Source organism: Rhinolophus sinicus, linkage group LG15 (genome assembly GCF_036562045.2).
Source record: "Rhinolophus sinicus isolate RSC01 linkage group LG15, ASM3656204v1, whole genome shotgun sequence".
Lineage (NCBI taxonomy): Eukaryota > Metazoa > Chordata > Mammalia > Chiroptera > Rhinolophidae > Rhinolophus > Rhinolophus sinicus.
Window position 1 is genome coordinate 5220074 of NC_133764.1, and position 23874 is coordinate 5243947.

A 23874-nucleotide genomic window follows, 5' to 3' on the forward strand; every position below is an offset into this window, starting at 1 on the left:
CTGTCTAGAATGTTCTTCCTTCCCCTGTTTGCCTAGTAAACTCCCACTCATCTTCAGAATTTTAACTGAGCACCATTTCCATCCCTTTCATAAACACAAACAGTACCAGGTACCTCTCATTTGTAACACTCAGTAAAGCAATCTTATAATTTCCAAATAAAATTTGTGACTATTTAATTACTGTCTTCCTCCTCACTCCCCATTAGGCACTACGTCCATTGAGAGCAAAGCTTGTGTCTGTTTCTTGCCTACTACTGTGTCCTCCGGTGCCTAGTGACTGGTATACCTAATAGACATTCAGTTGGAGACACAACAGTTGAACACGAATTGAACACTTGAACCAACTGCCTCAATAAAGACATAAATTATAAACTTCCACACAATATAGTAAGTGGGATCAGGAAATATCAGCTCAGGGCAGATGAACATGCCATAAACATCAGAGTTAGGTGGGAGAGAGACACATAATACCCACTGTGGCAAATCACCAGAGCAGAGAGGAGGCCTGTAATGTCAAGCATTGCAGGTTCTTGATCTTAAAGATTGATCAAGTAAGTACCACACGCCCTGCATGAGGGCAAACCCTATGACTGAACATACCTCCATGAATTCAGTGGTGAATAAACGGGGGAAGATAACAACAGAGGGGCTGCTCAAACTTCTCACATAAAAAGCAGAAAACTGTCCTGAGAGGTAGTATGTTAGCCAAAATCTAACTAGGGAAAAACAAAAGTAAATTTTGGTAATCATTTGCTTTTTATTCTCAATACCACAAGATGAACTAAACGAAGATGTGACAACTACTTGCATTGAAAGAAAAAAAAAGCTACCTAAGTACAGGCAGATACAAAAAGAAAATCGGCAAGAAACAGAACTATTTTAAGGAAACCAAAAATCTAAGTGCTGACTAAGAAAACCTAGGAATGAACATTCAAATAAAATACAAGATCTTAATTACAGAAATTACATTTTACTAAATATAAAGTGTGAGCAAACAGGAAAAAATTAGCACATTTCTTTGATTCTAATATGTGCTTTCCTGCCCCACATTTTAACATCTCTGAATTGGGGATTCATGCTCAGATTCATTGGTATATCTATAGCACCCTTCTGCCCTCAGGTGTTAGTCAGTCGTCTTAGAATCTAGGAAATGCTTTCAGATGAGAAGACTAAATAGTGCAAAGATGTCTACTTTGCCCAAATAAATTCACAGGTACAATGTAGTTCTAATTAAAATCCCAAAGGGTTTTTAAAAATAACTTCAAAGCAATGATTCTCAACTTCATTTGAAACAAGAAACTGATGAGAAGCACCAAAAAAAGTCTTGAAAAAGAAGTGCACTGAGGGAAGACTTGCCTTTTCAGACATTAAATTATAAAATAGAGACATACTATTTAAAAGGGTGTGATTCTGGAAACAGAATAAATACAGAAATAAATCCAAAGTATAGCATGTAGTGATTATAAGACTAGCATTTCAAAATAATCCTGAGAGATTTAGGAGAATTTAGGGCCAAACTAAGTTTAATAACCATCTCACAATTTTTAAAAATAATTCACATAATAAAATATAAGGCCTTTTCAATTATCCATCCCAAGGAAGAAACCATTATAAAATGACAAATTTGAATATTTAAATATGTAAGACTTCCATTTAGTCCAATTCGACATAAACATACAAAAAAGGGCAACATCAAAGACAGGCTAGGAAAAATATTTGCAACAAATTATTACATAACATAAAAAGCCCTTACATATCATTTAAAAAGAATGTATCTTCATGGTAAAAGGGACAAAAGACATGACAGAATAATCATTAATAAGAAAACACAAATGACTAATAAATCCTTGTAATTAATGCATTATAAACATAAGACTATTTTCCTTTTCTCAAGATTTAAGATAAACAGGATGAAAAGAATGTGTTTGCCAGTGTGAAAAAACAGAACTTGGGGGTGGGTGGCATGATTTTCACATGCGCCTGGGGAGTCCCTAGAGGGTTTTAAGGAGAGGAGGGATGTGATGTCACTTACGTTTCAGAAGGTCACTGTGGGTGTTGTGTTTAGAACAGAAGGGCAGAGCAGAAGAAGCAACACCAGTTAGGATGTTACCACAGTAACCCAGACAAGAGACAATGGTGGTGTTAATATGAAGGTTGTGAGAATGGGTTAGAAAATCCAACCATCCTCCAGCCATTCCTCACAACCTCTACAGCTAGTGTGTGTGTGTGCACGTGCACTAGTGCACGCACGTGTGCATAAGCACAATTTTCTGATGGACTGAATGTGGAGCTGGGGAAAACCAGGGCTCATGAATGATTCCAAAGTCTCTAACCTGACCAGCTATCACACTGGATTGATTGACAGCAAATGAGATGGGCAGTCAGAGCAGGATTGAGGAAAGATCAGAAAGTTAGGTTTTAGACACGACATCTCTGGTATCTTTCAGAAATCCAAGTGGATCTGTTGAGTAGATAGTAGGATATGAGGCGAGTCTGGGTTTCTGCGTCTCCTATTTTTTTTCTGTTGGTAATGAAGTTTCTGATGAGGAAATGTATCATTGGAACACATTTTCACTAATAGCTATTTGTTATAAACACAGAGAACACATAATTCATTAACAATACCTTCAAATCATTTTGGGATGATAATTAATAAAGGATCATTTTTAAAAGCCTTCAAATGACAAAGAAGATAAAATTAATACATAATTTCATTTAGTATTACATGGAAAAACCTCCTTTGCTGTTATAATTTTTAAAATATTTTTTTAATTTTTAAATTACAGTTGACACACAATATTATATTAGTTTTAGGTGTACAACATAGTGATTAGAGACTTATATAATTTACAAAGTGATCCCCCTTATTAGTCTAATATTCATCTGACACCAGTTCTTAAAATATTATTGACTATATTCCCTATGCTATACTTTACATCCCCCATGACTCTTTTGTAACTATCAATTTGTACTTGTTAATCCTTTCCCCTTTTTCACCATGTCCCCAACCCCCTTCCATCTAGCAACCATCAATTTGTTCTCTACATCTATGAGTCTATTTCTGTTTTTGTTAATTAATTAATTAATTAATTTATTTATTTATTTTTAAGATTCAACATATAAATGAAATCATATGGTATTTGTCTATCTCTATCTGACTTATTTGACTTAGCATAGTCCTCTCTAGGTTCATTCATGTTGTTGCAGATGGCAAGATTTCATTCTTCTTTTATAGTTGAGTAATTATTAATAATATTCCACTGTATATATGTATCACTTCTTTATCCATTCATCTATTGATGGAAACTTAGGCTGCTTCCATACCTTGGCTATTGTAAATAGTGCTGCAATGAACATATAGAACAATGAGCACATGTCTTTTTGAATTAGTGTTTTGGGTTTCTTTGGATTAAATACTGGGAAGTGGAATTGCTAGGTCCTTCTTTGTCTCTTGTTATATAGCCTTTGCTTTAAAGTCTATCTTGTCTGGTATAAATATTGCTACCCCAGCTTTTGTTGTTTGTTCCATTTTCATGAAGTATCTTTTTTTATCCCTTTACTTTCAGTCTGTGTGTGTCTCTTGATAGACATCATACAAGGTAAGGGTCTTGGTTTTCTTATCCATTCAGCCACTCTATGTCTTTTGACTGGAGCATTTAATCCATTTACATTTAAAGTAATTGTTGATAGATATGTAGTCATTGCTATTTTATTATCCATACGTTTGATCTTTTTTTCCTTTCTTCTTCTTAAAGAAGTCCCTTTAACATTTCTTGTAATACTGGTTTGGTGGTGATGAACTCCTTTAGCTTTTTCTTGTCTGGGAAGCTCTTTATCTGTCCTTTGATTCTAAAAGACAGCTTTGCTGAGTAGAGTAATCCATCACTTTGAATATTTCATGCCAATCCCTCTGGCCTGCAAAAGGTTTTGTTAAGAAATCAGCTGACAGTCTTATGGGAGCTTCCTTGTAGGTAACTGACTGCTTTCCTTTTGCTGCTTTTAAGATTCTCTGTGTCTTTAACCTTTGACATTTTAATTATGAGGTGTCTTGGTGTTGGCCTTTTTGGGTTCATCTTGTTTGAGACTCTGCTTCCTAAGCTTGTATGTCTATTTCCTTCACCAGGTTAGGAAAGTTTTCCATCATTATTTCTTCAAATAGGTTTTCAATTCCTTGCTCTCTCTCTCTTTTCTTTCTGGTACCCCTATGATGCAAATGTTGGTATGCTTGATGTTGTCCCAGAGGCCCCTTAAACTATCATCTTTTGGATTTTCTTTTCTTTTTGCTGTTCTGGTTGTTTTCTGCTACCCTATCTTCCAAATTGCTGATTTGATCTTCTGCTTCATCTAATCTGCTGTTGATTCCCTCTAATGTAGTCTTCATTTCAGTTATTGTGTTCTTCATTTCTCACTGGTTCTTTTCTTATGTTTTCTATCTCCATTTCTATTTTCCTCTCTCTTTGTTGAAGTTCTACCTGAGATCATTGAGTATCCTTATAACCAGTGTTTTGAACTCTGTATCTGGTAGACTGCTTGTCTCCATTTTGTTTAGTTCTGGAGCTTTGTTCTTTTCTTTGGTTTGGGACATATGTCTTTGTCTCCTCATTTTGGCTGCCTCCCTGTGTTTGTTTCTATGTATCACATAGGGCTATTATGTCTCCTGGTTTTGGTAGAGTGGCCTTAGGTAGTAAGGGCCCAGTGGTGCAGTCTCCCTAGTGACTTGAGCTGGGTGCTCCAGGTGTGTCTCTTGTGTGGGTTGTGTGTGTGTCCTTCTATTGTAGTTTTGCCTTGATTTCTGTTGGCATGTCAGTGGTAGAGACTGACCCACAGGCTGATTGTTTGTGAGGACTGGTTATGACTACAGTGGAGGAGCTGTTGTGCAGCAGCTGACTCTATTGAGCAGGTTTTGGTTTAGTAGGGCTCTGGTGCCTGCTCAGTCTGCCCTTTGGGTGTGTTGCTTATGGAGATGGTTAGGTTGTGCTGGTGTGGTCTGAAGGGGCTCTGGTGCAGGCCAAGGTCAGCCGCTGTCTGTGCCCTGCCCAGGGCCACTTGGTATGAGCTACAAAGTGATCTGCAGATGGTTGCCACTTGTACTGGGCTTGGAGGTACCTGGGAGAGGCTAAGCTGTGAAATGAGGCCAGCTGTCACTAGTGCCAGGCTTGGGGCTGCTTAGCAAGAGGTACAGGGCATGCTGAGTCCAGATGCTGCTTGTTTGGGGTTTGTGAACCTGTGAGAAGTCTGAGGCATGAGCCAAGACAGCCTGTTTGTATGGAAAAGCCACTGGAAGTGGCTTGGGTCTGCCCACAGGTTGGGTGGGGTAGGATCTCAGAGAATTTTCAGGGTGGGGCAAATGGTGTTAGCTAAGTTGGTAAAGACTCAGATATGCCACAAACCTTCACATGCAGGCTGCGATGGGGAGGGCTCAACAAAGGAACAATGGCTTTTGCCACCACTTCCGTATGTTGTTGGCACTTTCGAGCTGCTGCCCCAGCACTGGAGCTCAGAGCCAGTGAGTTGGTCAGAGACTAAGCCTGTGTGTGGACTCTTTAAGAGGAGCGTCAGGGACTCCAGGTGCCCTCCGTCTCACTCAACCACAATTGTTGCTGGTTTCACAGCCAGAAGTTATGGGGACTTTGCTTCCTGGCACTGGAACCCTGAGCTGGAGGTGTATTTTGGAGGGGAGACCTCCAAAGCCATGATATCCCTCCCTAGTTTTAACTTCTGCATGTGGGTGCAGGACCAGCTCATTCTGAGTCTTTGCCCCTCCTACCAGTCTCGAGGTGATTTCTTCTGTGTGTCCTTAGTTGTAGGACTTCTGTTCAGCTAGACATCAGGTGGTTCCCAATGATGATTGTTCTGTAGTTTAGTTGTAATTTTGATGTGGTCGTGAGAGGAGGCAAGCACAGTATTTACCTATTCTGCCATCTCGACTGGAGCTCCCTGTTAACTTTTATACTGTCATTAACTTAAGTTTGATTTTATCTGCTACCTTAAGTATTGCCCAATTTTAATTTAACTTGATTTATTACAATCTCAATGCTAATCCTTTCAAAGATATTAATACATTTCTAGGAAAATTTGTATACACAGTACGATTATCTTCCTCTTTATCTTGTAAAATGTACTTTCCTTTTTAAATAACAGCTTTGATGAAGTTAGAATAACAAAGGTACAAAGTAATACTATTTATTTAGGCTCTTTTAAACATTAAACTTATGTTCTCATTTCCTGACTCATTTTCTCATTCATTTATTCAATTGTCATTCACTTACTGCGTATTAGCCCTATTGGCCAAGTACCAGGGATGAAAATAAATAAAATATGCCCTTGTAGCTAAAGATGGGCTAACAGTCTAGTGGAACATTCAGATTGTAAAAACAAAATTACAGTTCAATTTAATAAATGGTGTAGTACAGAAATATACAAGGAGTTATGAGATCAGCATAGAATGTGTCAAAATCTAGAAAAAGTAAAATTAAGCCTTATCTAACATACCAGTTTATTAGAAAACAAGTACAAAACAAATATTGATTAAAGTAACCTTAGTGCAAAAGGTTAACTATAACTAGCATGGGAATGTTTTTGTCCTACCACATACTAATTTCTATGGCCTTGCTTAAGAATATCTATTTTAGATGTTTTCTAGTAACTAAGAATTATACATGCATATGACTGTAATTCTTTCACCAAATTACTTAACTCTAAAGCATTCATCAAACACCTAAGAGTGGACTCTATTAAACAATTAAATAAGGCCAGTAGGCTGCTTTGATGCCTTAGCAGCCTACGTAAACAAACCAAAACCTAAACCTGTCGCACCTTAAAAGAAATCAAAACCTAAGAACAATCAACCACAAACATTGAAGGAGGTTTTCCCAAATAAGGCAACCTCTTAAGCAACAGCCAATCAGAGAAATTCATCTTCTTCATACAAGTCTTCCCCTAGCTCCTCTCCTGGCCACGTCCAGTTTGGTGCGGTCCAATTTGAATCATTTTTTGCTCAAATAAACTCTTAAAAATTTTAAGATGCCTCAGTTTCTCTTTTAACACCTCTTTTATAGACGACTACAGTGTTAATGTCACCAGCTGGCAGCTTGAGATACTTTGAAGTAAGACTTCAGTGGCATACTCAGAAATATTTCTTTGATCAATGAATTATTAAAAATGAATGTTGAATTGTTTACTATTACACTATCCTATCTATACATTTAGAAAGCAAATGAAGAATTCCATATTCAAGTACTATTTAGATTTCAACCTGATAGAAATGATAAAAGGAAGAAGATAAGCATGACAATGAAAACTAAATTTAAATTGATTTGATTTTTCTCTTCTTGCAAAAACAACAGTGGAAATAATTGGCTGTCTAATTCAAATGATTGTTTCTTTTTAAAGTTCATGTGAATTTTTTAAAATTATGCTTAGAAAATAATAGATATTTATAGTATCATACTTAATATCTTTGTGGACATTTGTGGAAAAGAAATGGGCTAATGAAGAAAAAAAATGTGGATAACTTTAAATACGTAAGCCAAAAAATGTACTAATATGGAATGGCATGAAATGTAAATTAACTTTAGGATCTGGTCTTTTAATTTGACAGCTGTTTGACAACTGCAAAATGGAAAACTGACCTTAGACAACTGCAAATAAATGAGAGATGATTAAGCCAAAGAATTTCGTATGGAATGATACAATATACATTGTAGTAACTCCTCACAGGGGAATAGATAAATGCAGGCTGGAATTTTTATTGTCTTTGAAGGTGCTGATATTCAATGGACTTAAATTTCACAAAGAGCTGTGTGTTACTCTATTACAATTAATGGCACTTTCTGAAACATAATGCCATCGGTGGAGAAATAATTGTAAACACATTTGAAATCTCCAGGTGTTTCTTGAAGCAATTTTTATTTGACCTTTTTTGACTTTACCTTTTGGATGCTAAAACAGTACCATCCCCCCTTTTTTAAATTTTAAAATAATGAGCCCTTCTATAGTATAGCTCGAGAAGATACACACACATCCAGGAAAGCTAGCAGCTTCATCTACAAGCTAAGATTCACTACCCATGGCTGGATTCTGTCTCAGCTACTGGGATATTTTTCGCCTTTCTTAGGCATGGTGAAAAACTACATTCCACTATTTAGTTGTGAAGAATTCTGTTGTCAGAAGAAAGCATTATCTTTCTTTCCTTCAGCAAGAATTTTTAAAATTTTGGTAAATGATGGTATCTAAATGATGTCTTATTTCAAAGGCCAGAATTGGGGTAGGGGGTTTCTCAAGGTAAATCCAACCCACTGACAGGCTTCGTTCGTTATGCTCAGTGTTTAAAAAAATTGAGCCTACATTTTTAACATACAAAATTCAGGAAATTTCACCAAAAAATTCAAATGTCTAGCTTGTATTGAAAAATCAGAGGTTCTAGCAACATGGGGCCTGCATTTGTCTAGGCCAATTGTAACAGTTGCTGCCCTTGGCCATGCACTTACCCACCCATCCATTCATCAAGGCCATTGTGCTACCCTAAAACAGCAAGTAAAGCGTGTAAGGAAGGGACCCAAAAACATTTGCCTCTGAAATGGAAAAAGTCATTGAGGATAACTGAGATGAGTACCTTGTGATCAGGGAATAGCTTTAACAAAAAAAGAAAAACAAAGTCTCATTTCTAAGGCTTGTCTAGCAAGCCTGTTTCCTACAAATTCAATTGTAGTCCCAGGAACAAAGTAGAGCTTAAGGGGTTCCACAGCTAGATCCGTCCCCTGGGATTTCCCTCCTCTCCCCAGGAAGCAGTAACAGGAAGACCAAGGTGAGCACTGAGGGCCATGCACGGGCTTCCAGCTTGGTCTTCCACCCAGCACCAGTCTACCTGACGGTGTTCCTCATGGAGCGGTTCATGTCCTCTCTGCGTGCCCCGGAGGCCGTACCACCTACCACAGTTGTAATTTTACACTTCTCTGTGTAATTTTTTTGATTGATGATTATTTCTCCCACCAGACAATAAGCAACATTCATTATTCACTTATTCATTCATACGTTGTGCTCCTACTCCATGTCAGACCATTCTCTAGGCTCAGGGGCGGGGGGAAGAGTAATAGATAAACCAAGTCTCTGCTCTCATGGTGTTGATATTCTAGTTGGGGAAATAGACAACGACCAACAATAACAACAACAACAAACCTGTCAGAGGAGAGGGAGAGAAGTGCAAAGAGGTTCAGTGTGCCCTACATCTCAGAGCAGGTGACACTTGAGCAAGGCTTTGCATGAAGCCATGTGGATGTCATGCACGGCGGAGGGCAGAGGAGCTGTGAGATTCTTGGACAGGAGAGTTCTCAATGGGTGAGGGAGTGACAAGACAGCCAGTGTGCCTGAAGTGGAGTGAGCGAGGGGCCACAGGGAGCAGAGCAGGAGCTGAGGCCAGATCACGATCACCTGGATGGAGGTAAGGGCCTTGGGATTTATTCTGAGTTGATCCATCTGTAAGCCAACCACCAACTGTAGGGGACCAGCCCCCAACATTCTCGTTGTCTCTCTCTCCTGCCCAAATCTGTTCCCAAGACAGCCCTATTCCCCTCCACCTTGGATGTATCAAAGCTGAGCAACCACCCTCCTCCTGCCAAAAATCCAAATAGAATTATTATTTTTTTGCCAAGACATGCTCCTTCTTTTGTATTTCCTACCTTATTGGATGGCATTCTATCCGCCCACTCCACCATGTCAGAAATCTACAATTTATTTTACACACCTTTTTCTCTCTCACTACAACATCTAATTAATGACCAAGTCCTTTCAACTTGGCATCTCTCCTAATAATGCCCCTTCAGGCTCTCATGATCTCAACTACTTTTTTATCCAAATTGGTCTGTCCTTAAGCTTTGCTCCACAGAATGGCTAAACCAATGGCCAATCTCCCACTTCCTTTCCTCATTCAATACATTTTTATTAGTAAATAGTAATGACAATTAACTGCAATTTTTACTAAGTACCAGGCCCTTTTCTAAGAACTAAATACATCATTTAATTTTCTCAACAATCTCCTCTGTAGAAAGAACTTAAGTCAACTGCCCAGAATCACAGAGCTAATATGTGGCAGATATGGAAACTGCACCAGGCAATCTGGTCACTGGACTTGACCACGGGGCCTCAACAGCCTGTCTCAGTGGCTCCCATGTGCCAGGCCTTGATTTATGGATGAACAGGCAGGGTCCCTACCCTCGCTGAGCTTACGATCAAACAATCACCCCTATATGTAATACATACTTACAAATCATGAAAAGCATTATGAAAGAAAGATGTGTGGTGTGACCTAAGAGAAAGAGCTGACCAGGTCGGGGGGGCAGAAAGCCTGTGAGGACCTGAGGCTCTTGCACTATCTGGTTTTATTTTCATCATGGTAATGGTCCCTCCTGATATTTTCTTGTTAATATATTTATTGCTCACCTCTTGCTATGCCACTTAAACTTCACAAGAGAAGCGATCTGTCTGTATGCACAGCATAAACACAGTGCCTGGCATCTAACAGGTGCTTAGGGAACATCTGTTGAGAAGATGACACTTTAGCTGAGAGCTAGGCAGCCCCTATGGTCTCAGATGTGGACCGTGGAAGGAGAGGAGGCTGGAGACCCTTCAGCAAGGCATGCCAGGCTCGTGATGACCTACCCTGCTAACTTCTTAGCTAAATCTCTCCCGGTATCCTCCCCACCTTGTGGGTTCTGCTTCCGCTGCCCTGCCTTGTCTGCAGGTCCCCACGTGGTCTCCTGTGTGTAATATTTCACATTTCTCTGTCTTTACTCATGATGCTCTCTTTGCCTGGAAAGTTCACCTCACACACATCTATCTAGTAATCACCCACCTAATCCTCTGATATTCTCGTCACTTCTCTGTGAAGCTTTCCTAACCTCCCCAGGTAGAAATGACCATTCCCTGTATCTTCCTTTGTGTACCTAAGGCACTGCCTGTATTCCATACCAATACCAACATATTTTATTCTTTTATTGTACTTATGTACACCTCTGTCTTTCTTTACCAGACTGGGAGCTGCTTCAGAGTAAGGCCGATCTTTTTATCACTAGCAAAAGTAATCAATAAACTTTTGTAAGGATCCTTTCTGAAAGTAACTTTCAAGGAAAGACCATAACATAGTGTTAGCACTTTCTACCACTTATTGACATCTTGCTTTCGGGTTCTAGGAGAATCAGAATTACTTTCCAACGGGCAGGTGAACATCAAGAGGATTTCAACGGCCTCCTCCGACCTCCATAATTTTAAGCTGAACTAAGCACAATAAACAAAATTCTGTGCAAGTGAGAGCTAGTTCAGTCACATCTTCCTGTCTTTCAAAGGCATTAAAGCAAAAATCTTAATGCCTGCATGTTCACTGAGTACTTACAAAAGGGGTCATTTTTGATATAACCTGACTTTACTTAAGCCAGAGGTATTTGGAATGATTGAATATCTATCTGTTGAAAAACTTATAAACTATCTTTCTTCTTGTGGGAAAACAGGTTAGACTTTGAATTAGGGGACTGTCCACATGTCTAGGAGTATATTCGAGGTTAACAGTACGCTGATTTAAATAAGCTCCTTTGCCATTCAGTCACTCATTCAGTCAAGAGTAAGTGAACACTCATGGAGGGAATCCATGCACAGTAAATAGCATCCTTTACCAGTATACTAATTGACAAATCCCTGAATATTTTTATATGAGCTAGGAATCTGGTCTTAAGATATTTTCACATTGTTAACATCCGATGTTATATTTAATCCCCATTATTTTAAATTAGGAAATGAGGTCAGTAACTTCAGGGGAGGGATCTTCACGCACACACCCTCGGCTAGCTGAGTGAGGAAATTATACACGCCACTGTTTAGTAATCCTTCTTTCCTTCTTGTTCAGCTCACCTAATGACAGCAACATAAGCAATGGCATTTTCTAGCTCATCAACCATATTTTGCCAAAAGCAGTACCAGACTAATCATAATTTTACTAACATATATTAATGAAAACATTAGGATATTATACCCAACTTTGACTTCACTCGTAGTTTTTTTTTTTCCTTATAAGCTAGCAAGTAAATATTTTCTAGTACTAAAAAAAAATCTCAGTTGGAATAAAAGCTAAACTGCATATTATCTTAGTATGTGAAAATTACACCGTATATTTTAAGGTATAAGGATACTCTAGATTACAAGTATACATAACTCTTATTAACTACCAAATTTTCTCTTTTGTTTCATCCTATCTGTACATTCCATCGCTCAAATCCTTTAGAATTTCTTTGTTCCCCCTGTGATCATTGCTTCCGGGAGAAATCTGGCATAGGATCTGAAAGAAATGCCAGAGTGAAATTTTCCTTAAGATTAATCACACAGGTAAGTAATTTCCCCTTTTTGCCAAACAACACTTTCTAAAACTTCTTAGAAAATCAATAAGATAGGACTGGGTGGTCATGAAAATGTGGATTTTAGGATTTGCTTAATCACTTACATATAAATTTTCACAGTCTAACAGCTTGCCTAAAGCTGTGTGGATCTCCATTACAAGGTAGAAATAACAAAAGAATTCTCAAAAGTTGGTCTGAGTTAAAGCAGCACAGACGTAACAAATCAGCCCCACTGTACACCCCCCCAGCCAACACCCCAATTCCTATCAGGTGCCTGGGAGCTCATGGAATTCATAATTATCAAATGACTCCAATTTTGAAGTATAAATATCAAGGCATCAAAATTTTTACATATTAAAACGTAAAAGCAGTTGCCACTAAGGCGAGGAGGGTGAGTATGAGATAAGGAAGCAGTTTCCCAGGGATCAGCCACAGTCAGTTTTCACAGCAGCGTCCTCCAGTCATCAGTCAGCCAAGAGTGCACGCAACCTAAAAACCAGGGAGGGGAGTCTGTGGTTTAGCACAGAGGACAAACGGGCTGGCGGGATTCAGAAGAACACACTACAAGGAAAGGCAAAACATAACTGAAGATGAAATTTTTAAAAAAGGTAATTTGGGAAGAAACTCCGCTTTTCTCTCCGCTAGGCTGGAATGACAGGGAAATATCCAAGAAGGAAGCAAATCTCCAATCACCCAAATCAAGTTTAATCACAACATGTTACCCAGAGACACAAATCAAGAATCATAACTCCAAAAATCCATATTGGAATCATTTCCATTACGTCTCAATTAAATATCTGCTTTTTAAATCTTCCAGCTTTTTCACCAAGATTTCTTAGATTTACCAGAACTGAATATAGTACCTATGAAATGGTAGAGAACTAACAATGTCTGCTGAACCTAAGTCATCATCACATATTCAAACAGGAAGAATTCACATACACGTACATACACACCTGAAATAAATATATATGCGCGCGCGCACACACACACACACACACACACACACACACACACACTATAGTTTGCAAGTATAACTCAAGTCTCTTAGTATTCTGAGGAAAATAAACACATTTTCTCTTCCCATTCTCTATATTAAGATCCTAACTGGAGATAACTAGAAGAAAATCAGACTCTGAAAGTGTGGAGGATGTGGGCCAAACACAGACCAAACTTTTATATTAATAACAATAACAATAATAATAGCTAACATTAATCGAGCACTGAGCATGTAGAGGGCATAAGTGCTTTAAATCCTACCAATCACATTAGAGAGACACACGTTATCATGGCCACTATGGTATTTTCACCTCTAGTACTTAGAAGCAAGGATGTCAGCAGTTAACCTGGTGGAAGAAAGACTCAGACGAATGAGTACAGTCCTATTCTGAGGTGGTGACTGAACTAGGACATTTCAGACGGGAGGAAAAAGCAGTGAAGTGGGAGCCCATGTCCACAAGTTCTGCTCCCAATTTGACCATTTTCAGATGTGTGATCAGTGACATCATTCAGCTTCATTTTATTCTTCTACAACAATGGAATAACACCACCTCACGGAGCTATTGCAGGAAGTAAATAAAATAATGACCAGTCAATGTGGCATGTGAATTACAAAATACTATCTGTAAATATATGTTCAAATTATCATCATCTCTGCATTTGCTGGCAAAACTTCATCTGCAGTTATTCTGGTTATGAATCCCAAAGCCAAACTCACTCTAGAGAGTGGAATCAACTGTAATTTAGGAACTATTTGGGGACATATAAATTCAAGGAAAGAGACTGCATTTAAAATGCATTTTCTTTTTGACATTCAGTACTGCTCATCATTTTCGTATTAAAAAAAAACATATTTAGTTGGAGACCCTTCCCTGCGTGCTATGCAAAGACTCTCTATGCAAACTTGATCTAGCGCAGTAGCTAATCTGAATCATGTGAATAAACCACAAGTGACAGGCTTCAGAGGCTGCAGAGTGAATGCAAGTGGCCCACCAGTTAAAACATCAAAGTCAAACAAATCACAACATTCAGAAGAAAAATATATTTCTCATATTGATTTTTCTTACTCATATGATGTTCAATAAACGACATCACTGGTGTTTGCTAACATTAGTCTTATTCTCCTAAAACACAACACCAAGTTCAATAACCACTTTTGTTCAACATGGAAGATGAAAGTCAATTCCTATTGCTCAAGGCAGACTGCACAGTCAAAACAAAAGAAACATCAGAGAAAGGAAAAATGAAGAAAGATGCATTTGATATTAATCTCACATTCACTGGGAAAACAGAAAAACCTTTATCTGTTTCTCCTTTCAGAGTTTAAAAGGCTGTGAATTTTCTTGTGCCCTACCCACCCTATAATTCAGAGCTCTTTATTCAAACCCTTTTATACATTATTTTAGCCATGAAAAGTCTATCAAGTATTGTTAGTATCAAACAAAAAACATGTCTCTTCTTGACTCTACTTTATTCACACCTCTTGATCTCTTTTATTTCCTTTCATAAAAATTCTTCAACATTCAGATGTACTAGATCCTAAAGATAACACACCCTTATCAGCTTTACCTTTGTAATTATAACCTACCTCTCATATCTGAAATTCTACTTATGTTTTGAGCCTTTCTTATAATTTTCTCCAAATTAAAGTCTCTGAAAACATCAATGGGTTCGTCTTAGAGCTAAGTCTAGGTTATAAATTCATTCATCGTTTATTTGATCTTTCAAAAGAGCCATTTTTTGAAATCCCATGACTCAAACAAATGAGCTAATGTATGTAAAATGCTTAGAACATTACTTGGCATATATCAAGTGCGAAATAGTATTGGCTGCAATTATTGGGGTGAACACTTCTTGCTACTCTCCCCATTTTCCCCCATGCATATTCCTTGATTCCCAATATAATTTCCTTTGAAATGTCACCCTATTGGCCTGCTATAGGCTTGTGGGAAGAGGTGATGTACAGGATAAGTCATAATTATTTGTCTCAAGGAGTTAAGAGCTCTCTAGGGAAGAAATGCAAGTGAATAATCATATCGCAATACCACAAGTGCCTGTTAACCACAGTTAGACAGCGTTACACTGGAAGTACTATCAAATGGAAGAAGAAGGAACACTGAGTTTTGCTAGAACAGAACTAGGACCAACAGGTTGGAGTTATAAGGTTGGCTAAACATGAGGAAGAAAGACATTTCTAATCATCAGACTGCCTACCTAAGGATCCAGCTGCCATGGAATCAGCGACAATTGTAATCAGAAGACCATTTGCCAAAGATGCTATAAAAATTAAGGAGACCCAACACAAAAGAAGTCATCAACATTCTTGAACAATTTACCAATAGCAGAGTAATAATAAAGGAAAATATTCTTTAAGGTCTTATTTCTGTGTGTACGTGCACATGCATACACCACCACCATTATGAGTGACAGTAGATCTTCCATGTGGCTACAGGGACGGTGAAAGTGAGGCAAGCCAGGTGACATAGGGTGCAGTGAGGAAACCCAGGCTTATCCAATCAATACACTTGTGAACAGAAAAGTCGGAGCCCATTGCCTACTGTTTTGATATAAAGATACTTTTACCACATCTCATTTACAGTGAAAGACTGAAGGCATCGGTGGGCTATGAATAAAGAGACCATATAATTCCTTGTCTAAACGTGATCACTGGAGAATAAAAAGGGGCATTATTAGTAATTACACCAGGAACAGAATCACAAACCAGAACATACCCCAGCTATCAATGGGTAGTTACACAAAAAGAAATGTGAGCCAGAGATTGCCTGAGGCAGAAACTGTAGCCAGGATCTTGGGGAAAGATCTGAGAGTGAAATCAAAAGTAAAAATTATGAAATCAGTGGTCCTCGACTTGGGGCGATTTTGGTCCCCAAGGAACACTTGGCAACGTCTGAAGACATTTTCACTTGTCGCAACTTAGGGGGAAGGGTGCTAATCGTATCCAGTGGATAAAGAGCAGGGATGCTGGGAAACACCTCACAATGCACAGGACAGCCCCTACAAGTTATCCAGCCCAAACCGTCAAGTGCGTGGGGATTCAGAAACTCTGTATTACAAATTAAAAGATCTGGCTGCTTAAGTATATGAAACATCTTCACTTCAACCCCCTCACCCCAACTGCAGAAAATACTCGAACTTTACACGACAAAGAATTAATAATCCAATCTCCACACACTAAGAACTCTTGGCAAAGGTGAGCGCCCAATAGCAAAATGGACAAAACTCACAAATGGCCAATTACATTAAAAAAGTCCCCCAAACAAAAAATAACTCTACCTCCTAAGTAATCAAAACAACTTGACTTAAAAGGACACATCTAATGTCACCTATAACCCTGGCACTGACTTTCAAATATGCATTATTGGTGATTAGCACTTTCACACACTGCCAGATGGAAGTACAAGTTGATTTGAAACAAACAGAAGGCTTTCAGGAAAGAAACTTAGCTGTACTTAAAATACATACCTTTTTAATTTTAACTTTTTATTTTGAAAACTACATACCTTTTAACAAAACCACATGATTTTGGGAATCTACTGAAAGAAATAGTTAAGGATAGTTCAACGATTTAGCTACAGGAATTTCAGCTCAGCATTGTTTATTTTGATCAAAAGATTGGAAATCCCTAAAATGTCAAATAAGGAGAAATTGATTAAATAAATCATGGTGTATCTACATTCAGTTCTTAAAATCATGTTATAGCAAATATTGACATGAAAGGATGTTCATGATATACTACTTATATGAAAAAATATACAAACTAAATATATAAATCATTTCTGTGAGAAATTAATATATATGTGAAGATGTGTGTGTGAGTGTGTGTGTGTATGTGTGTAAAGTTTATAATAATATAAATCAAAATGATGAGTGGATCTATTTGGGTAGTGGGATGTAAGTGCTATAAGGGCAGGGAATTTTGTTTGTTCTCTGCTATAATTCTAACACACACAACAGTGTCTGGCATAAGGGAAAAATAAAATTAAAATTGCTATTGTTATTTTTGCTTATCTATATTTTCTCAGTGATCTGCAATGAAAACATTATTTGCATAATAAATTTTTTAAATACTGTTTTTCAAAAGAATAATTCTACATCAAAGCTAAGTGTTTTACATGTAACATAAATAGAAATGCCACTTACTTCACAGGGCCATAAGATTTAAATAATAATTTAAATAAATATGTTTTATAAACTCTAAAGTACCATATTTCCCCCAAAATAAAACCAGGTCTTATATTAATTTTTGCTCCAAAAGACGCATTAGGGCTTATTTTCAGGGGCTGTCTTATTCTTTTCATGTACAACAATCTACATTTATTCAAATACAGTCATGTCATCTTCTTCTGGAACATCACCATAACTTTCTAAACCCTAAATCCCGACTTGAATTTCTTGCAACTCCATTTCCCGTAGAACCATTGGCCCCAATCTCTCATGTGCAGCAATAGAGCTCTCCTTCAATGAGCACTTCTTGTCCTTGTAGCCTGCTCGTAGTGCATTGGCAACACAGCTAATAAAGTCAGTGATTTTTATCCCATGAATTCTTCACCCAAGTCACGACCTCTTGCAGGCTAGGCTTCACAAAGTTTCCATGCTGATTTCTATCCATTCTATTTTCAATGCAGTCGATTTCCATGCACAAATGGTCCTTGAATGGCTTGTTTATTGTACTATCAAGAGTTTGGAGATCGGCAGTCATTCCTGCGGGAATCATTATTTGGTCTATTCTTTTCTCTGCAAGGAAGTTCTTCATGTCTTTAGCATGGTGAGTGCTGGCTGAATCCCACACTAGCAGACCTCTTTGGTCACCTCGCAAAACAAGTAACAGGGTTAAATCGACCTACTTCCTTATAACTGCTTGTGTGCACCTGGCCTTTTCGGTTTCAAGAACATAAATGCCTGAAACACGTTCAACCTTATCTTTCTTGCCCTTAGTGATGATTAGAGGTGGGGCTTTCTTTCCACCCAGACGAACTGCCAAAATACAGGTAACACGTGCACTTTTGTTACCAGTGGAGGGAACGTGGATTGATGAGGCAGCCCTCTGATCAACTGTCGCTTGAGATCCTTGGCCCATAAACACTGCAGTTTCATCCATAGCAATCATGTTGGAGAGTTGGCATTTAAAAAAGTCAGTGCCATCAACAAAGGACTTGAATGCAAGTGCATGTTTAATAACTTCAGTATCTTCCAGCTTGAACAGTGTTGTTGATCTTAGAGACAGTTCATATCGCTGAAGGAAGCCATCCAGCCAGTGTTGTGATGCTTTGAATTCTTCTGCAGATTTTCTAACTGTGGTGCCTTTGCAAGGGCAAATGCTTGAATATGAGCCCTGCGTGCAACCAAAGCCTTTGCTCTCCTGTCAGCAATCCATTCACAGATGATGTCTTCCAGCTCAGGAAATAATGGTTGCCGACCTGATCCACACTTGGGCTTCTTAGCATTTCCCTCATCTACCTGTTGACTGAGGTTATCGTACTCTGCTTGCCATTTTGGGACCGTTCGGAGATCCAACTTCTTCTCTTTGCAGAAAGCCATAAGATTCTTGCCCCAGGAGTCCTCCATATTCCTTTCTTGTACTCGATGGAATAGCTCTTTCTTTTTGCATTCATCTTGTCTGGGGGTCAAAATATTATTCCGTTTAAATCTACCATTAAATCAAGTGTTAACTGAAGACTTAGGAGACAGGAGTGGAAACAAAAATGATAGTTAAGAATGATGGTCCACACAAAAGCGACAAAAAATTGCAGGCACTGAAATTCAGAAAATGTTTCTTTATTTCACATGAGTGCATTAAGTACGTCTGTTACAACACAGGACGTATTGAATTATGAAGATTCATATTAGACACAACCACGTCCGTTCATTATAAGTGCGCACGTTATTTGTGCCTTGTGTCTGTGCTCCGATTGGTCATTCAGCAATAAGTCTCAGGTTCATCTGTTTACATAGGCATTTACCTCTCGTCCAAAGGCGCCCGCTTGGGGTATTTACAAATATTTAATTATAATTTATATTATCATTTAAGTATTAATGTCAATAATATTATTTATTTATATTTAATTATATATTAATATTACTATTTTATAATTCAATACATCCGTCGTGTGTTGCAACAGATGTACTAAATGCGTCCGTCTGGCTGTTGATCTTAACTGGCGCTTATTTTTGGGGTAGAGCTTGTATTACAAGCATCCTGAAAAATCATACTAGGGCTTATTTTCCAGTTAGGTCTTACTTTCGGGGGAATATGGTACTATATGAATGTTAGAAATTAATTATTTTGTTAAAATCATACATTCCAAAGTTAAACCAGCTTCCTATATGTTTTGGCGGGTAGCCTTCCTCTCAGCAATTTCACTTTCAGTAGTTTGTCCTTTAAAAACAATTAGAGATGGGGTGGCGGGATGGTTCAGTTGGTTAGAGCGCAAGCGTGAGCATGAGCTCTGAGCAACAGAATTACTGGTTCAATTCCCACATGGGCCAATGAGCTGCAACCTCCACAACTAGACTGAAGACACCAACTAGAGCTGAGTTGCTGCTGAGCTCCCGATGGGTGGCCGGATGGCTGTCGTTTAGAGCCTATGCTCTTAACAACAAAGTTGCCGGTTTGATTGCCGCATGGGATGGTGGGCTGCGCCCCCTGCAACTCCATTGAAAATAGCTACTGGACTTGGGTCTGAGCACCGCCCTCCACAACTAATACTGAAAAACAACAACTTGACGTGGAGCTTCTGGGTCCTGGGATAAACACACTGTTCCCCAATAAAGTTCTGGAAATACACACTGCTACCCTTCCCCAATAAAATAAAATAAAATAAAAATGAAAACAATTAGAGATCAGTGCAGTGTCACTTACAGAAGCAAAAAGTTGCAACAATAGAGAACTGGCTGAGAAAGTTCTCTTTTATTTATGGATGTACCACATCCATAAAATGAAATAGTATATCACCGTTAAAATTTATCCTGTAGAAATGTATTTATTGACATATACTTTTAACCTATATTAAGAAACTCATACACAGAGGGTGCCAAAAAAATGTATATACATTTTAAGAAAGGAAAAAACTGTATTAAAATTACACTGATGGTAACCACTTTGAGCACCTCTTATAATTGCAGAAGTCAAACATGACTTGTATTCATCTTTTGTTATCGGTATATATTGAGCATTACAATTTATTTTTTAAACTTTTATTTATTTTAAGTGTGTTTTTCCAGGATCCATCAGCTCCAAGTCAAGTTGTCTTCAATCTAGTTGTGGAGGGCGCAGCTCACTGACCCATGTGGGAATCGAACCAGCAACCTTGTTGCTCAGAGTTCGTGCTCCAACCAACTGAGCCTTTCGGCAGCCCCTATATGCATTCTTTAGGTTGAACAAAGGCTCCCCCCCAAAAGCAGTATGCTCTTCCTTTTCACCAAGGACTATTTCTTTATCTGTTATAAAAAACTCAGTTAAATCCTTGTTGCCCAGTGCTCTTTGTTCTGCTTATACTAATTAAAAGAACAAATGAAAATGGCCTCACATTCCTTTAATTTTATGAGATGGCCTATCAAGACTAGAACTAAAATATTACCAACATGTTGTTTACAAAATATTGTAATTTGGGAAGCTGATCAATACCATAAAAATAACAGAATTGTACAACGATAGAAGTCATCATTCCATTTTTTCCTCAGATTTTTAAAGTATTATGATGCTCCCAAATGAAATTAGAGCCTGAGACAAGTAGAAGGAAGCAATATGATGAATACAAGATGAAGCAATTATTCATTCGCTCAGCAAGCACTAATTAAGGGTCCCACCCAACCCTGAAGAAGCCTGTGGGGGGACGAGTGACATGTGCGGAAAGAAGGTGAAAGTGTTTCAAAGGAAGAACAGAGACAGTGTGTGAGTGCGGAACAGGGCTGGAAAACCAACCAAAGCAGGAAATATTAACAGAAGAGGCAGACGTTGCCATTTGTCAGTACCAGAAAGAGTCCCATCACATAGTGTGTAGCTTTTCTCTAGTAGTTTTAAAATCAACAGACCCCTACTCTCCCCCTACAGCAAATAAACTTCCTACAGACTATGAAATAAAGTGGCTATCTAAACTCAAAGTCCTTTTCAAGTTTCTAAAACCTTGGTTGATGTTCGGTTTCTGTAAATTTCTGTCTAAATGTAAATCATTCCACTTTCTTCCCCAGATACTTTCTTGCTACAGCAGACAGGTTGTTCCCCCCCCCCCCCCCAAGATAAATTCTTCAACCATCATATTTTTATTGCAAGGGTGGGGATGGGGACGGGGATGGAGGTTGCAGCTCCAACTCGAGGTGGCTCTGTATTATCTTTTATAATAGTTTGGGAGTTCTGCTGAATCATTTGATGCTTATTGGTTTGTTGTTATTGTTTTGTTTTTCTGGAACCCCTACACTTTTATTTTAAACCTTTTATTTAAATCTGTATAATTTCAACAGAAGACAGCAGTTAGTATCTAAATACAGCTCTTCAGTTTAGAAAGATCCTGAATACTAGAATGAGCTCCTGGTCGAATCTTATGACCTAAATTTATAACTAAGTAAAGGTAATAATTTTAATTTTTTGAAAAATAGACCCAAAATAGGGCCTATTTTGCTTATATTGCTTTTCATTCAAATTTTCATTAAAAACAAGTTCAATGTGAAACCATGATTATTCTCTTATCCAAGAAATATGGGAGGGTAGCAAAACGAATGAGCAATTTGGAAGAGATGGCAACACGGATTATAGGAGTGGACAATACTTTTGGTAAAGTGGTCGGGCTATTTGAACCTCACTGTAACACTGTTTTGACATTAAAAATAATAACAAAAAGTAAACCTTATTTGAAACAGATTGATATTTCTCCAAACAGCTGGTAATACATTGTAAAAAACAGTGATTTTAGGCATTGTCAAACTAAAATGCCCATATTTTGTGGACTACCAACTTACATATCCACTCAGCCAAGCTGTTTTCCTGCTGGTAACTTGAATTCCTGTTTTAAAACTGTGCCAATTCCTCTTGGGTGTTCTGGTGATGAAAACGACTCTCCCTAAGTTTTAGCCAAGATTTTTCCCCAATAATATCTTATGAAAAAGCCACAATGTTGGGGCACACCACAACGACCAGGCAGGGGAAAAAAACTATTTTAGAGACTTATTTTGATGTTTAAAATAATGGGGGTGGGAGGGAGAGAAGATGCATTAAAAATAATTGCTAATTAATTTTTTGACATTCTGGGGGTGCCAAAAAATGTATACACATGACTGTATTCATCTTTTGTTATCAGTATATATTATTACAATTTTAATATAGTTTTTTTCCATTCTTAAAATGTGTATACATTTTTTTGGCACCCTCTGTATTCTGATTCCATATATCACACTTACTAAACACTGAATTACTGATTTACTTTTTTAAGCTGGTTATACTTGTTTAAAATACACTGTTTTGTATAGTGGTGATCTAAAATACAAACAAATCAAACCCAAGAAAGAAGAGCACATAGGGATAAGCTCAGGGAAATGGACCTGAAATGAATAAGAGTAGAAAGTCTGACAGCTATAAAACACTTTCAAACCCAAGGTACCCTGGTCATCTGAAGCAGATACACTATTGCTCGCTCACCTGAACATATCTGAAAACAATTCACCTCAAAAGAAAAGACAAACTGGTTATGTAACCCTCCTACTTCTATAGGCTATGGAGTGTTGCAAGTTCACAGAACCTCTTCATATATATGTATATATGAATTTTGGATGATTTTGGAAGCTTTTTAAAAAAATGTGACAATACCACGAGCTAGGAAAAAGTAATAATAATATAATCTAGCTGAAAGGTGACAAACTGACCTGATTGATGGAGTTGGCAGCACACGATGCAAGGCCGGTTCCGACAGAAGTAAGCAGGAAACAGAACCAGTCAAAAGGCCCCGGAGCCAGTGCGAATCCAGCCGACGTGGTACTGACAACTAGAGCTGCAACACAAAAACAGAGCACATGTCTCTTGACCGATGCATATTCCAGACTGCAAAAGCCAAAAAAACATGCCATCTTCCACGTAAACCAGCTGATTACATTAATAACACAGACTATAGGGTAATCTTGCATTATAAAAATTTTAAAAAGCATTTTTCTGACTATAAAAATTTTATGTGTTTATTACAGAAGAATGTTCATTTTCCTTTAATTCCATTACACTTAGAAAAAAAGAGGTAGTTATTTCAGATTCAATCATTCACTTACTCATTCAACAAACATTTACTGGGTACCTAACTCATGATCAGGAGTCTGCTGGGTATTATGCATTGTACGGGATAAAAGTATACACGGTCTCATTTCTGCTTTCAGGGAATTCATCTGACCGGGAGACTAACAGACACACATTGATAACTATATAACACAAAGCAGCAAAGAATAAGTGTCCTAATTCTGTGACAGGCTCCAGGCAACCTGAGTGGAGGGCTGGCCCATA

The 23874-nt window shown here is 38.1% G+C and overlaps 1 protein-coding gene across 1 annotated transcript in view; it reads right to left on the minus strand.

Annotated features, from left to right (window-relative positions):
* COX10 (cytochrome c oxidase assembly factor heme A:farnesyltransferase COX10) overlaps nt 1-23874 on the minus strand; it is a 125471-nt gene that overhangs the window by 71016 nt on the left and 30581 nt on the right. The window contains exon 4 of the mRNA XM_019712524.2: nt 23253-23377. Within this exon, the coding sequence (XP_019568083.2) occupies nt 23253-23377 (125 nt within the window). The remainder of the gene's footprint in view (nt 1-23252; nt 23378-23874) is intronic.